This window comes from Falco rusticolus, chromosome 11, assembly GCF_015220075.1.
Source record: "Falco rusticolus isolate bFalRus1 chromosome 11, bFalRus1.pri, whole genome shotgun sequence".
Lineage (NCBI taxonomy): Eukaryota > Metazoa > Chordata > Aves > Falconiformes > Falconidae > Falco > Falco rusticolus.
The window spans coordinates 19,129,682-19,144,209 of NC_051197.1; the positions used below are offsets into that span (position 1 = coordinate 19,129,682).

Genomic DNA, 14,528 nt, shown 5'->3' on the forward strand with positions numbered 1-14,528 from the left:
TGAGCATGGGTACCCAAAAGGAAGTTTTGATCGCAAGTTTTGTATTTGCTGGCAAAACACGCTGGTCAAAAATATCTGTTCGCTTACAGAATCTTACAAAAGAGTATCTGTCACAGCCCAATAAAAACATTTCAAGTCACATCTAGAGTGTCAAAAAGAAGTAAATTGACAGTAGAGGAACTTATTTCTACTAAATAATTTGTTTTAAATGTCTTTACACAGTTAACACTCAAAACCTGTATTTCACAACTGAAGATGTTGTATTTCAGACTAGTGTAAGTTTGAGATCAATAGTTCACCAAAGGAGTAACAGGGCAAACCCATTAAATTAGAAACATGAGCCACAGCTACAGAATAACTTCATACTCCAGGCTGCGTACAAAGAAAACACAGCCATTTTCATTTGTGCAGAAAATCAAGAATCTTACTAAGACACTACAGATCAAGAAATCATTAACAGGTGATCATCTAAGACCACCAAAAAGATTAAAACTTGAAATGTACTGTAGTAGGAAATAAAACCCAAGGCCATCTAGAAGATGAGAAAAACGGAAAAACATAACTAAAGATTGCATCATGCAAAGCAGCAATTGTGAAAAGGAAGGAGAGCTGATGTAGATAAACAACCAAACATGGAGACAGTGCAATATCATGGCAAAACAGGGCTAACGTAATCTTTGGATATATTAGCCAGGGTCATGAAATAAGATTACATTCCTGCACTTAACTTCTTTACCTCTCTCATGACAAGATTTTATAACCATCTGCATGCAATTCTGGCACCTGTAGCTTAAGCAGAAATATGGAAAGGGAAATAGCAGAGAGCGCTATAAAACGATCTGAACACTGATGATCTGATCAGTCAAACAACGAAAGCCAAATCAGATGTATTTACATTAAAAATGAACACAATTCTAATTGGGTGACCACTGTCAGAAAAAAACCCCAAACACCTAACTGATCATTATGGGATTCACCATTTCTTCACTGCATAAAATGAAGACTAGAGTACTTTTTGGGAAACCCCTATCAAACAATGTTAGTAGGATGGCATTTAAAGTCTGTGCTAAATCAAAATAATGCAAAATGAGTACTGGCTTCTCACAAAAATCACCATGTTTGAAGTAACCTTTAAACTGTCTTTTTTTTTTTTTTTCCTTTTTTTTTTTTTAAGTAAAATGCTAACACATGAATAGACTGACCTAAACTCAGCTGCTCTCATTATCTTACTAGATGATAAATGATTCATACGCAAAGCTTACTGTACTTATCTGAGTATTTCTAATGTACTGATCACAACATTATCTAAGCATTACGTGATTAAAAGAAATGATTGCTTTATCTTTTAATAAACGTAGTGCCTGCTGCACTAGTGGAAAAATATTCAAAGTGAAAATTCTTTATGCAAGCTCCATTAAATTTGTTTGTACATTCCATATATGAAGAGATGAAAGAGATGCAAGTAGTTGAGATATCCTAGGGAAAAAGCGACTTTGACACAATACAGAAAATCACCAACCTGAAGGAAAAATTTCAGAGGGAAGACAGCCATTGGCCATACCAGTTTAAAAAAACCGTGAACTAGAGAGTAACTAGATTGTAACTTACGAATAATAACCAAGAAAAGCTTTGCAAATAGCCACAGCAGAATTTAGACAGGAGTAAGTATGTAAGTATAGCAACGACAGATGACAGTAAGACATAGTGATTTCTCAGGGCCAGGAAAACATAAAAAATTCATTTCTGGTTTTCTCATCAAGGGAGCAGTGAGTTCATGGGACAGTGAAAGTTCCAAAAGGAACTGAAACCATAAGGAACAGTACAGAGGCCAAAGGATGCATCTTCAGATCCTACAGTGACATGGTAGCAGTGAAAAACATCTCTGATTTAAGACTTACATAAACGGAGTAAGAGTTTTACGACAAATCCTCCAATACTGGTCACAGCAGAAGACTAAGCACAGAAAAGAATTGTTGTTGGAATCAAGATGTGTGCATTTTTTTTGGACAGAGGATGTTTTCAATCTATTAATTTGTAAGAATTACCTATTACAAGACAAAACAAATACAGGAGTTGGAGCTTAAGTGTTGCCTGTGGCTGGTACTTGTACACAAGTAATTATTAATGGCTCACAAGTACGTCTGTAAGATTTATTTAAGGCCTTGGCTTATAAAGGAGGCGCATATAGCAATATAGTATTATCCCACTCTGCAAAGCAGTAGGTTAATAAGGAAAGAAAGTAGAAGGTAGAGGAAGGAAAAACCCACAAAGTCCAAAAAGTAATCAGTGTCAAGTTACACATCTAGTGTCATCACTTGTTACCTGGATTTCTAATTCAGCAATATGCTGTTGGAGTTCGGCCACAGCTGCGATGCGGTCTGCCTCACGGAGCCGTACTGCCATCACTTCTTCTTTACTCTGAAAGAAGCACTAGATTGAAGCTAATACTATCAGTTTCAGTTGATTAAAGACTCTGCACTACTTTTACCCAAAATCATTAAGTAAAGAAAACTTAATACACTGCTGTGTGAACTACCATACCTATTGATAAGGTGTATTCTGAAGAACAAAATTTAATTTTAACCCATAGAACTGTGTAATCATTTAATATCAATTCTAAACTACAATAATTAAAAAAAATAATAATCTGTGTAGTTTTGAAAATGTGCTGTTATCAATTTCCAGGTCCAGGAAACAGTTCTCTTGCATCCAGAAATGTTATATTGTAAATTAAGAAAAAATATCAACATCAGGAAACAGCTCATGCTTCAACTTTTGACTTTATATATAAAGAAACAAAGCTACACAACAACTAGTTCTCATTCTGTTTGTCTAAAACCAAAAAATAATTAAAAAAAACAAACACAAAAGCACAGATATTCCCAACTTCATTTAAGTCCAGCTATCTTAGTCACAGTATACAACAGAGATTTGCAAGACAGTTTAGAAAAAAATTCTAATGCTTTTAACCTACGATCAGACTCCTGGTGTAAGTTTAACCTGTAAGTTTGCCTATAAATGGTAGACAATTTCCTTATTTCTGTTTTATGAGGCAAGTCCTCACAACTTCAGAGACAAAACAATTTTATATTGTCAGCAGCTTGATACAACCACAGTGAGAAAACAGCAATAGATACTAAGTGAGCAATACTTTCAGCAGGAGTGCAAATAATTCTGTAGAAGAGCCACGCTAGGCTCCGGTACACCTACTTCTACAGCAGACTGGTGTAACTCTGCAAACTGCAGTTACTGCAAATCAGTTCCAGTATTTCAGTTATTTTAAGGCGTGCTTCAGACTGTCAGTACTTAACCATGCTTCATTAGACAGTTTGGTTGAGACTGAATTGAACATGCCAAAGCTTATCTATAATAGCTACTTGAAAACATGCTGTTTGTTTTAAAAAAAAAGATTCCTGTAACGAAGATATATCTACAGGATCCAATTAACAGCATCTGTAATCAGCGGAGTCCATTTCAGAGGAATCCATCATGTGCTAGCCAAAGTTTAGCCATTATTGCTAAATTCTGCTGCAAGATTGCTTGAATGAAGCTGAACCCACAAGTCCACAGGATTGCATGTATTTAACTGAAAGCTAAAGGACAGGCTGGCTTAGCTTGGTGTCTGAGATGAGTCAATAGTGCTGCTTTAGATGGCACTGGTGCTTTACCTCTGAAACAGAGCATGTTCTCAATAATTACTGCAGAAGTTGATATAGTAGGAAAGAAAGTGGTGGGGGACATAAATCTTATGTTATAAATTCTTTAGCAAAACCGATTAGGAAGATCAGTGCTGTGTTTCAAGAAACAATCTGAAATTCAGTCCTTGCTGTACAAGTAGTAGTCCTATAAAAAGGGAAACATGTAACAGTACACACCAGTGACAGAAAACAGTTGCTGTATAGGTGGTATGAGATGCAACTTGCTACAAAAAATTTAATTTCTGCTTATGTATTTTAAGCTATTCTTTAAAGGAAAATACAAGCACCAGAAAGAATGTACCAATTCTTTCCACATAGAAAAAACAATTGGGGAGCTGAAAAACTAAATTTTTTTTATACACCTCTTCAAGTAGAAATACTGCTACTTAGCCAAGATGTAGTGACAGAAACAAAACCAGAGCATGATTTCAGATGACTGGAAACAATAGGAAGAAAAAACCAAAACACACCAGTTTCTAGGAAACAGGAATAACAAACTTGCTAGATTTAAGAAGATACAAACTATAACCTTTAAAAATATTTAAAGCTACAAAAACTTTACATTTGTCTGTATTGCTCTGTGTCATTACCTGAAAGTTACTGAAGCTTTCTTCATCGGTTTTGAATACAAAGATGTTGCATCAGTAACATATGAAATAGCTTTATTTCAGTATTTTACACAGCAGTACTGTCTTAATTCAACCTAACCTCCTATTATCTGCATTTCAAGCCAAATGCAAGTTAGTAGCAACACTATTTAGTAAAGTTACAGGCACTGAAACTACTGGAAGAAATGCAGGCATGACAAGCCTGCTGTTACTGCTGGAGGCTAGCCCTTCACACTTGCAACATATGCCTGACATAGTAACACAGGACACCCTGGTTTCTTGTACACCTAGTTAGTACAAAAAAAAACAACAACCCAAAACCCAAACCACTATGTTGCAAGCTTTTGGCTTGGCAAGTATAACAATGTTTCTCTTTCTACTTTAAGCTTCAGCTTTTTTTTTTTTTTTTTTTTTTCCTTCTTTCAATTCACCTCAGCATTACAATCTCATTTTCCTCACACAGTGAAATAACCTTAAAACAATCCCAAGCCAGGAATTCCTTTCATTTATTGAGGTACAGAGGTGGGGAGACAGGAACCTAAAATGGTCAGTTCTATAACAAGAGAAAGTGAAAGCATTTGACATGAACCCTTGATTAAGGCAAACCCCATCCTTCCAGTAGTTTGGAGAGCAAGGGACAGGAAACAGAATGACAGTCCTTACAAATCAACTGTCAAAGGACAATGGCTTTTTATATCCTCTCATTTTTCACTTAACTGTATATATTATTATATAGTTACAGTTTGAAATTTAAAAGGTTTTCATAAGTTTGAAACAGCAATAGGAAGTTACGCCTCAATACCAAGTTATGCCCCATTTAAGGGGTGGGAGAACACTTAAAACTTGCACATATTGTTTAATATGGCTTAACTTTTTTAATGACATGACATTCTTATTAAATCTGTAAAACATTGCTGAATTGCTTGTGTAAATTATTAGAAAAATAAAGTCACAATGACAGCTCATGACAAATATCAGAGGTAGAGGGAAAAGGGAATATGAGGGGAAACTACACTGAATAAAGGTCATTTCCATTAAGTTAAATTTGAGCATCTTTCAATACATTTAGCAAAAACCCTTGTGTATTCAAACAGCACAGGAGGTCTATATGGTATTGTACTAAGCTTCATGACAAGAAGTCGCAGTCTAGCTCACAGTCAAACAGTACAACTCCAGGTAATGTGCATCAAATCGGTAACGCTTCATTTTATATCATAAACATCAACTTGGAAGACATGTTACAATGTAAACTGTAATCTTTTTCCTACCAATGACTGCAAAACAAGTTTCAGAATCTAATGTTAGTGTATGTCTGCACCGCTAACTTCACTGGCTATTGACTACTGCTACTTTTTGAGAATCTCTAAAAAAATGACTGGTGCTCTGTCTATTACTGTGACACTTTTCTCTAACCCATGTTAGAGTTTAACTTTCTAAGCAAATTATGCCAGTGAGAAGAGTCATGTGTATTAACTCATTAGTCAGGTTAAAGACACATTATTCTTTTTATAGTCAACATAACTTCTGAATATTGACTACACGCTCTCAATCTCTTAAGGATTAACAAGGACCTTCAGTATCAAAAAAACCCAATCAAACAAAAAAGTTATGGGTTATGTGAAAAAATATATCACCAAGACTGTGAATTTAAAAAAATTAGTAAGAATAATGTCAGCATTTAAAAAACAGCACTTGGGAAACCAGTGATTACAGTAAACAAAAACCAATTGGTAGAATTTATGCATTAGCTTAGAGAAAAGAAATAAGAAGAAGAAATGAAAAGCTATAAAAACAGAGAAGTGTGATATTATAGCAAAACTATGCATATTAATAAGGATGTCATTTCATTTCCAGGTTAAGTGCCAATGATAAACCACTCCAACTACACTGTTGATTCATACAGACCACAGAAGCCTTTGATGGAATTGCAGCTAATGCAGTCTTTTGGGTATGTATGGTGTTACGAGCAAAATGCATGCATATTGGATAAAACCAAAAAACACACACACCACCAGTAAGTGTTCTACATGAATGAGAATAGAAACAAGTTGTGCCAATAAAAAAGGTTCAGTTACATTAAAGGCAAAAGATGTGATCATGAACAACAGACTATGTAACAGCATGCGCTCTCAAGCTGCCAATTCACAACCAGTTTAATAGCTATTCTGATTATTCATCTTGTATTACAGTATTATTCTTAACATACTAATAAGTATCCTATTTAGAAATTACTGACTGTTCAGCACTACCTGATTTCATAACAGACTATTCATACATCTTTTGGAAACAAAATTTAAGTTAAAAGTTGTTTTCATGTCTCTACTAAATAATATCTTAACTATAGTGATTTGTCAACTAATACTGCCCTTTTTTGAAGTAAATATCGTTAGCAATTTCAAGAAAATTTTCTTTCAAATTAAGAGAAAGAAGTTTGTAAGACGTATGCTTTATTTCTTGTCCATATTATGCATGCACAAATTAAAGACATAATTTATTAGTAACTGGTTTTGAGTTTAGTCACAAAATTAACTAACTATGAGATTCAAACATCACATTGGGTTGTCTTTTGTGCATTGACAGCAATAAATGACTCTTTTGCCCAGTGTTTTTAGGCTGTCCCTTTAAAGTCTAGTTACTATTAGGCAATGATGACTGTAACACTGCCTTCAGTAGACCTCTCCATTCAAATACTACTTTTACTCCCTTTTTTTGAACCTAAACTGATTCTACTTGTGTAGTTATGCATTTTGAACCTAAAAGTAATAGTGTTGAACTAATGAACCTCATCTGGCACTAAAGACAGAGTACATAGTGATCAGAATTTGTTGCGTGTCTATGTATATTATCCACAAGACTTTTCTGAGTAGAACTGCACTTTAAAGCTTATCTTTGTGGGAGCACAAAGAAGCAGCTCTGTCAAAACCCGACACGATTTTTGTGAGATGGCATTGTCAAATTAGTAAAAGAAAGCTTTGGTTTTGTGATTTCTACTCTCGATTAAGACAATTTATCTAACAACAGCAGACAAGACTAAAAAGTACATATATATCAGCACACAAATAGTCTATTCACCATATTGTTTACCTTGCACTCAATCTCTGCTTGTCTGCGTTTTGCTTCATTCAGCTGAGCAAGAAGTCCTTTGTTCTGTGCAGAAAGATACTGTACCTTCCCCTGTAGGTTGGTAACCTCTTGTTCTGCCCTTCGTAAATGGTTACTATTAATCTGATTCTGAATTTTACAACAACAAAAAAAGGAAAGAAAATGCATGTTAAGGAAAGATCTTTGACATTAATTTAACTCCCCAAAGTCTAACAAGAGATTTGTAGATCATCTATTATAAAAAAAACTTTTGACGAAAAAGCATTCAGAATTTTCTAAGTGTAATCATAAAAGTTTGCATGACATTTGGTCTATGACCAGGATATTCAAATTGTTCTTAAACAGATGACTCATTGTAAGAACATTATTGCAAAGCTCTTGTACATCTTTTTCCCCATCTCTTGTTTAGGTAAGGCAAAGATTTTGTGCACTTGTATCCCACTACAGCAACAAGCTGATACATTTAAGAAACATCAGGTATGTCAGAAATATTATGTGCACATTTCTGTCCATGAATTCTTGAAAGTAAGATGGCACCTTATTAAGATCAGTGCGTTAGTACAAGTCACACCAGTTTTATATGAAGCTGAGCACAGACCAGTACCTAACGCTGGGACTAACCCATTTCTGTCAAATGATTGCTAAACAGCATAAGCATATACAAAGCCTCAACGCACAACACTGAAGTGAGAAGTACCCAAAGGTCTTGCGACTTTAGTCCATGTAATCCAGACAGCAGGACACTTATGCCCCCTACCGACGGAAATAAATACACAGATGGGGGAAAAGCAACAAAAGGAAAGCACACGATAAATGTAGTTAACAGTATTAACGCTTCAACGAAAAACTTAGAAAGTTAAGGCAAGAGGCAACTTTTATTCAGTTGGTACAGAAAAAGTGGTGCCTCTGGTCACAAATAAACCACCTTGTGCCTTACAATTAGCTTATTTCTCGCCACTAGCACATCCTTACATGCTCTCCTGGTTTCTGGGATTGCTGGAGTTTATCTAGTAAAGGTTTTGGTTTTTAGTTCAGCCTTTTGGATGCACAGGCCTCCTTCAAGTAACAATTACATTTAGCAGGTATTTCATGGGAAGATTTCTCAAAAGCCTGTTACAAATCCTTTTCAATCAATAGCACATTGTGCTTATTGATTCAGTTGGAAGTTCCATACTTCAGCACATTTGCATTTCAGATTTGTTTGCTTAATAACAACTTCTTCCCTAGTTACACAAAAGAGATCTGGGCAGACAAGTTATTTTTGTCTTTTCTGCACAAATCTCAGCCATGGCAAACTATCTTTTGCTTTTCTGACACACGGAAGGTAAAGAAAGCTTCTGCTAAAAAACACCTGACAAACATGCAGCTGTTTCGCTGAGAGTCCACAGTTCAGTAACCAGATTCATGACCTCACTAGATAACCTAGTATAGGCAGTTTCACCAGAAGAAAGCAGTGCCATTTAAAGAATCAGAATTACTACTAGAATCATCAATTAGGTTTGTGAAGTTTAAAACACCTTAAACATACTCTTGTTACACCAGTTACAATTCAATGAATTAAGATTCACAGACATTCACAGAGTCTGCCAATTAGTCCAAATGGGAAATTCAGAAACCTTAATCCTGGAAAAGACTGACAAAGAGACATTTAAGTTAGACACACTAGATTCTCCCATCTAGTCTAACAACATTTCAAAAGTGCATTTTGGAACTAAAGTCACACCTGTAGATCATAAAGTTCATCATCAGATAGCTACCCTTTGACACCAATTTGCCAGCACTCTGCGTGATTCACACATGCTAGTGTTCAATAACATACCTGTGTTTCCATCTCCATCATTCTCTGTTTGGTTTCTTTCAGTTCAGCCTGAGTTTCAGCTTCTCTCAATCGGACTGTCATCAGCTCATCCTGCAGCTCATTCACTGTGTTTTTTCTGGGAGGATCTTTCCATCTTCCAGTAGTACGAGCTAGATGACGCTAAACAAAATAGCATGCCATGGCTGATAATGCCTGATCTTTCCTGGTGTTGCCTTATTTCATTTAAGGTTTCAGAGTTATATGAGGACAAGTTGCTATAGTGCTCCTGTTTATCCTAAAAACTAGAAACCCACGGAAACGTACTAGTTTTAAGAACAGACAATGAAAAGGCTCAAGACAGTCAGTGAATTGCAAGTATATTCTGAGACTTTTGCCTATTTCTAGTCCTTACCATCTGGTGAAGTAGGTACTGATCAGGTACTTCCCTTCTACCAGAATGGTTAGCACAGGCTCTCTGCTATCTACAACAACTAGGGATCAACTTCTAACACTTTTGAAGTAAAGTTTCTTGTGGCAGCTGCATTTAAAGATTTTCTCACCTAGGCAGCTTGAGCCACAATTGCTAGTTTCTACTTGATCTCTTCATCTCAAAATTTCATAGACTTTTGCTTTATCATCATTCACTGAAAATAAAAATTGTTAGAAGTGTATTGCTACCCATACCTGCCAGTGTTCCTCCAAATCTTTGACTTGCTGCCTTAGTTCTTTGAGACCCATCAGAGCTTCTGCTTCTCTTAATTTTACTGCAATCAGTTCTTCCTGTAGTCTAGCAACATTTTCCTCATCAGGGAGAGCGCTGTTCCTCTGCAACAAGGACCATTCTCTTAAATACGTATTTGAATAAAACCGCTTAGTGAGACCCACTCCAAGAATATAGACATGGAATGATAACTCTTCCCACTAACCGAACTTACTTAACGACAAGAATTAATTCAAAATAAAAATCTATTGCAAAATAAAATCCCTCAAAAAATCTAAGCTCCTGGATATAGCGAGCATGTATAAGTATCTTCCAACTGCAAACTACAGAAAAAAATTTGGCAAGGTATTTTTTAGTATTCTGACTTCCAGATTTCCCTAGATGACATCCCTAATGAAGCATTATTTACATTATTTTACACATAGTCAAAAATATGGACAGAAACCTGTAACATTTAGAGCTAGCTGATAAGAGTAAAGCAAATGAGGAACTGAAATTACACCTTTACAGTTACAGTTTTTATTTAGACTTACAGAAAAAATAATAAATGCAAAAATTTTTTGGGGAAGTAGGTCATCTGTCTTTAAAAAGGAGAACAGATATGTTAACAAAGGAACCATTCATTAGTATTTATAAACAGCAACCAGTCAAGAAAAGGTCTTGTAGATGAAAGTACATGGATGTTTATAGAAACACATCAGGAAAACGTAGAGAGACTAGAGAAAGCTAAACAGAAAACAGGAAAACACATGGCAGGAGTGACCGGGCCAAAGTAAAACTCTGATGAAAGCATAATAATGGAAGTCTGGGAAAAAAGTGAGGGGAAGAAAAAGGACATAGTCTGCCTAATTACGATACCCCTACATCAAATCATTGGTCACCAAATACTCAGTTGAACTGTGCTTCAACACTTTCTACTGTATTTCTCAGTAGTGACTTCCAGCAACATTAAGTATTTTTGTAGATATGTTACACTTTCACAGTTGCTGGGTTTTCTTGAGAGCTGAGAGTAAAGTACATTATTAAGATTAAGGGAAAACAGCACAACCGCCATTTATTAGCATCTCTATGTTTCAAAATCATGGGATCCAAGTACTGGCAAGTATAAGAAGTGATAGGGTGTGTTTCCGAATGTTTACATCGCTGTCAGTACAGCCATACAGATCTTGGGTTATTGAGCAGAATTTTCCCAGATTACATGACACATCACTAACAGCAGTAAAAAGCTGTATTTGTAGACATTTGAGGGAGTTGATTTCAGTCGCTCTCTCATGCATCTAAGTTTATCATGACAGACTGAAACACGACTGTACATCCCAGTGTCTGGCACACCAGAATTTCCCCTACTGCTCCAGGGTTTTTTTTCCACACTGAAGTTTTCAGCATATGCTATCTTGACGCTGATGAAGGCTAAATAAAAATAGTCTTTTTGACCTTTGAGAAATACATTAGATCCCGAATTCTTTCCAATGTTCACTACAATGAAAACTACCACACTACTAGCCTGTTAGACTCCCACCAGGGCCCTCAGATACTTAAAAAAGTAAGATCTTGACTCCAGTGGGTCTGGCCACATTCCTGAGTATAAAACTCTTCAAAATTTCCACGAGGAAACAATTTCCAAAGCCAATACAACAGGATCTGAAAAGTGTGCTTTGTTAGGTCACTTAGTGGAGATTTTTTTCTTTCCTTTTTTTCTATTTTATTTTGCAGTTAAGTTTTTCTTCAAAGAAATGTCAATGTTTGACAGTTGGTTTGAGCATTGCTTGAACTCTGGGATCAGTAAGTTACAAGCTGGGATGGCACTCAAAAAGCAGTAGAGATTTGGCACTAAACGGTGGAGATATTTCCCTGTCCATCATGGAACAAAGCAGAAGACACACAAGAACTCAAGAGCTGGGAACGGTAGTGTTGAACTCTTTCCTCCTCCCTTCCCAAACTACTTAGTTTCACATCACCTCAATGCTCAGCCTAAGCATCCTGCTCTTGTTGGAGGATGCAACTTTGAAACAATCTATGTTTACTGTAAAGGCTCCACCAGAATCCAAGTTTTCCACTGCAGTGGGCTTCAGGAATATGAGAAAAGCGATCTGTTCTTCACAAACCTTTCCCAGCGTGAAGAGACCTTAGTTTTTTCCTCATTAACTTCAAGTTTGGAAAGCATCTTGCAATTGTGAAAACACAGAAGAGAAGTTTCTAAAGCAGAGTTATGCAAAGAATTACAGGGATCTGTATTCTGTTTCTAGTGCTATTTTATACAGAGGGTCCTGGTTTGATTTACCTTTTCCATCTCTAGAACTTTATCTTGCATCTCCTTCAGGGCACAATGGGATTCTGCTTCACTCAGCCTGGCTTGGACCAGCTCTTTTTCCAGTTGTAGCACAAAGTCTTCACTGTACCGTGAACTGCATTTATGCTACAAAGTTTGCAGAAATATATTTAGTATGAAGCACAGATGGTTTGAAAGGGGTTTTATATGCCAGATTTGGAGTGAAAAGTACATTCAAATGTGTAACATTAGGAATACTAGCTTAAGACCAACAGAAGCGCTTACCTTATACAAGTCTATTAACGTGTCCATCCAAACTGCTAATAAGAACCCTAACGCTATGCCCCTCAAACAGCTGCACCTCCACACAGCCAAATGTTTAAGACCAAACTGAGACCCCATCAGTATGATGAGCAACAACTCACAGTCTTCCCTCATTGTTACCCAAACTGAAAAATTCTCAAAGGATCTGTGATTATTTTGTAATAGGCAGAAAAAGATGCTTAGGAAAGACTAGCTAAATTACAAGGTTAATACAAGTATCTCTCTTGATCCCTACTCACTTAAATGCAGATGCAAAACAAGGCTTCCATAATCCTGGATTTAAAAGAAAGCCATATATGCTTCAATGGATGATCACTTTGGTTTCCACTCCAGCCTTTGGCTCTCATTTGCTCACACTATACATATTCCTCCTGAGATCCTCTTCCAGGGCAAACCCTGTGGATTTATGAGAAAAATCCAGGCACAAGCAGCAGTACAGCCCCTTGACAGACAGCACAGGCCCGAGCTACAAAGAAATTTGGTTCTTTCCATAAAGGATTTCAAGACTACCGCCAGTCAACTTTGCACACCCAAACACATTCCCTCAGTAATAAAACAGCAGTTCAGAACTTAAGGTAACACAAAGTCATAGTAAAAACAACGTTTGAAAATTACTTTAAGAACAACTTCTTCAGCAAAAAATCTTTTATGTATTTGCCTTAAGCTCTAGAGTTTGTGACAAGAACCACAATGTGAATGTAGATTTCCAGACACCAGCCAAAGGTTTTATCTACACTAACACTGTTTTGCTTGGCTGTGTTGAAAAGATTTCTGTAATATAAAGCACTAAAAACGTAGTTCTACAGCCATTCACTTTCGAAAGAAACAAGCCTTTGCTTGGCTTCACACAACTGGATTCGTTTTCCTGCAACTTTTCTTAAAATCTCAGAAATAGTAAAATCTCAGACTGACACAACCATTCCTAATGTTATTTTGGCCAATGACAGATTATTACATGTAATTACAGAATGCTTTTCCAGGACTCTATACTGAAGGGCAACTAACAGATTGCCCAGCAGCTGCCTAGTTAACTTTGTTTATGCATTTAAGCACTAACTGTAGCGCTAAAAAGACGTATTTTTATTTTCTACATTTTGGTTGCAAATTGAAAAGTAGTATAAATAAAGTGTATTGTAAAATAAAGTGAAGCCTTCCATAAGGTTCCAACACCCAGTTAAAAGCATATATTCTATCAATTATCATCAGTCATTTTAGCATGAGTTCCTGAAAAGAAACTATGCATTATGGAGTTGCTGTAACAATAACCAAATACGTGACTAAATATTACCTTGCAAAATGCACATACTTCCATCTGAATGTTTAGACAATTAAAATCGTCTTCCCCTAATACACTTGAAGAGCCTATTTAAAAAGCAATTTTACCTTGAACTCTCATTTCTCAGATTCAGTTTTCAAGCATTCAGACTGGTGAACTGAGTAATCGTTGAAAATTAGAGTATCACTGGGAAAGACTGAGATTTGTGCTCCAGAGGTGTATTTCACTGGCAAAAATCGTTAAGACTATTCATTTTTGTACATCCAGCAGAAACTAGCTTTTTCATTTAGAGAGAAAAATTTTTCATTTAGGAGAAAAAAACAGAGAAAAAAATCCCTTCAGCATGTAATTATTAGGAACTAGTTAGAACAGGCTGATTATCCTCACCCTTAACTCCTCAAATACATCACTTTTAGCATGCTTCAAAAGAAAACCTTCTGTATTCTGTTGAAGTCAGGCACAACTTCCTCTATGCAGTTCTTCATTTACTAGCAGTATGAGGAAGAAACCACCTTCCTCTTAATCTTTTGGTTATCCACCACACCTAGAAGCCTTTGGTGAGATTAGATGTGCCAAAGCCAGATGAGTACCATTCTCTTCAAACCCATTCAGGCAAATATTTAGGTAGCTGAAGCACTGAACTCCACCAGCACTTCAGAACATTGTCAGCTTTACAATTATTTTTTTCCTAGTTATCACTATAAAAATTTGTACAGGTTATGTACTGTTTTT

The 14,528-nt window shown here is 36.2% G+C and overlaps 1 protein-coding gene across 10 annotated transcripts in view; it reads right to left on the reverse strand.

Annotated features, from left to right (window-relative positions):
- Positions 1-14,528, reverse strand: part of EVI5 (ecotropic viral integration site 5) — an 82,878-nt gene that overhangs the window by 33,811 nt on the left and 34,539 nt on the right. For 9 of the 10 annotated variants that reach the window (XM_037403753.1, XM_037403752.1, XM_037403744.1 and 6 more), the window contains 5 exons: positions 12,209-12,343; positions 9,891-10,031; positions 9,228-9,386; positions 7,391-7,537; positions 2,323-2,418 (listed from right to left, as the gene is read on the reverse strand). In XM_037403753.1, the coding sequence (XP_037259650.1) occupies positions 2,323-2,418; positions 7,391-7,537; positions 9,228-9,386; positions 9,891-10,031; positions 12,209-12,343 (678 nt within the window). The remainder of the gene's footprint in view (positions 1-2,322; positions 2,419-7,390; positions 7,538-9,227; positions 9,387-9,890; positions 10,032-12,208; positions 12,344-14,528) is intronic. The other variant, XM_037403746.1, reaches the window with a different exon arrangement.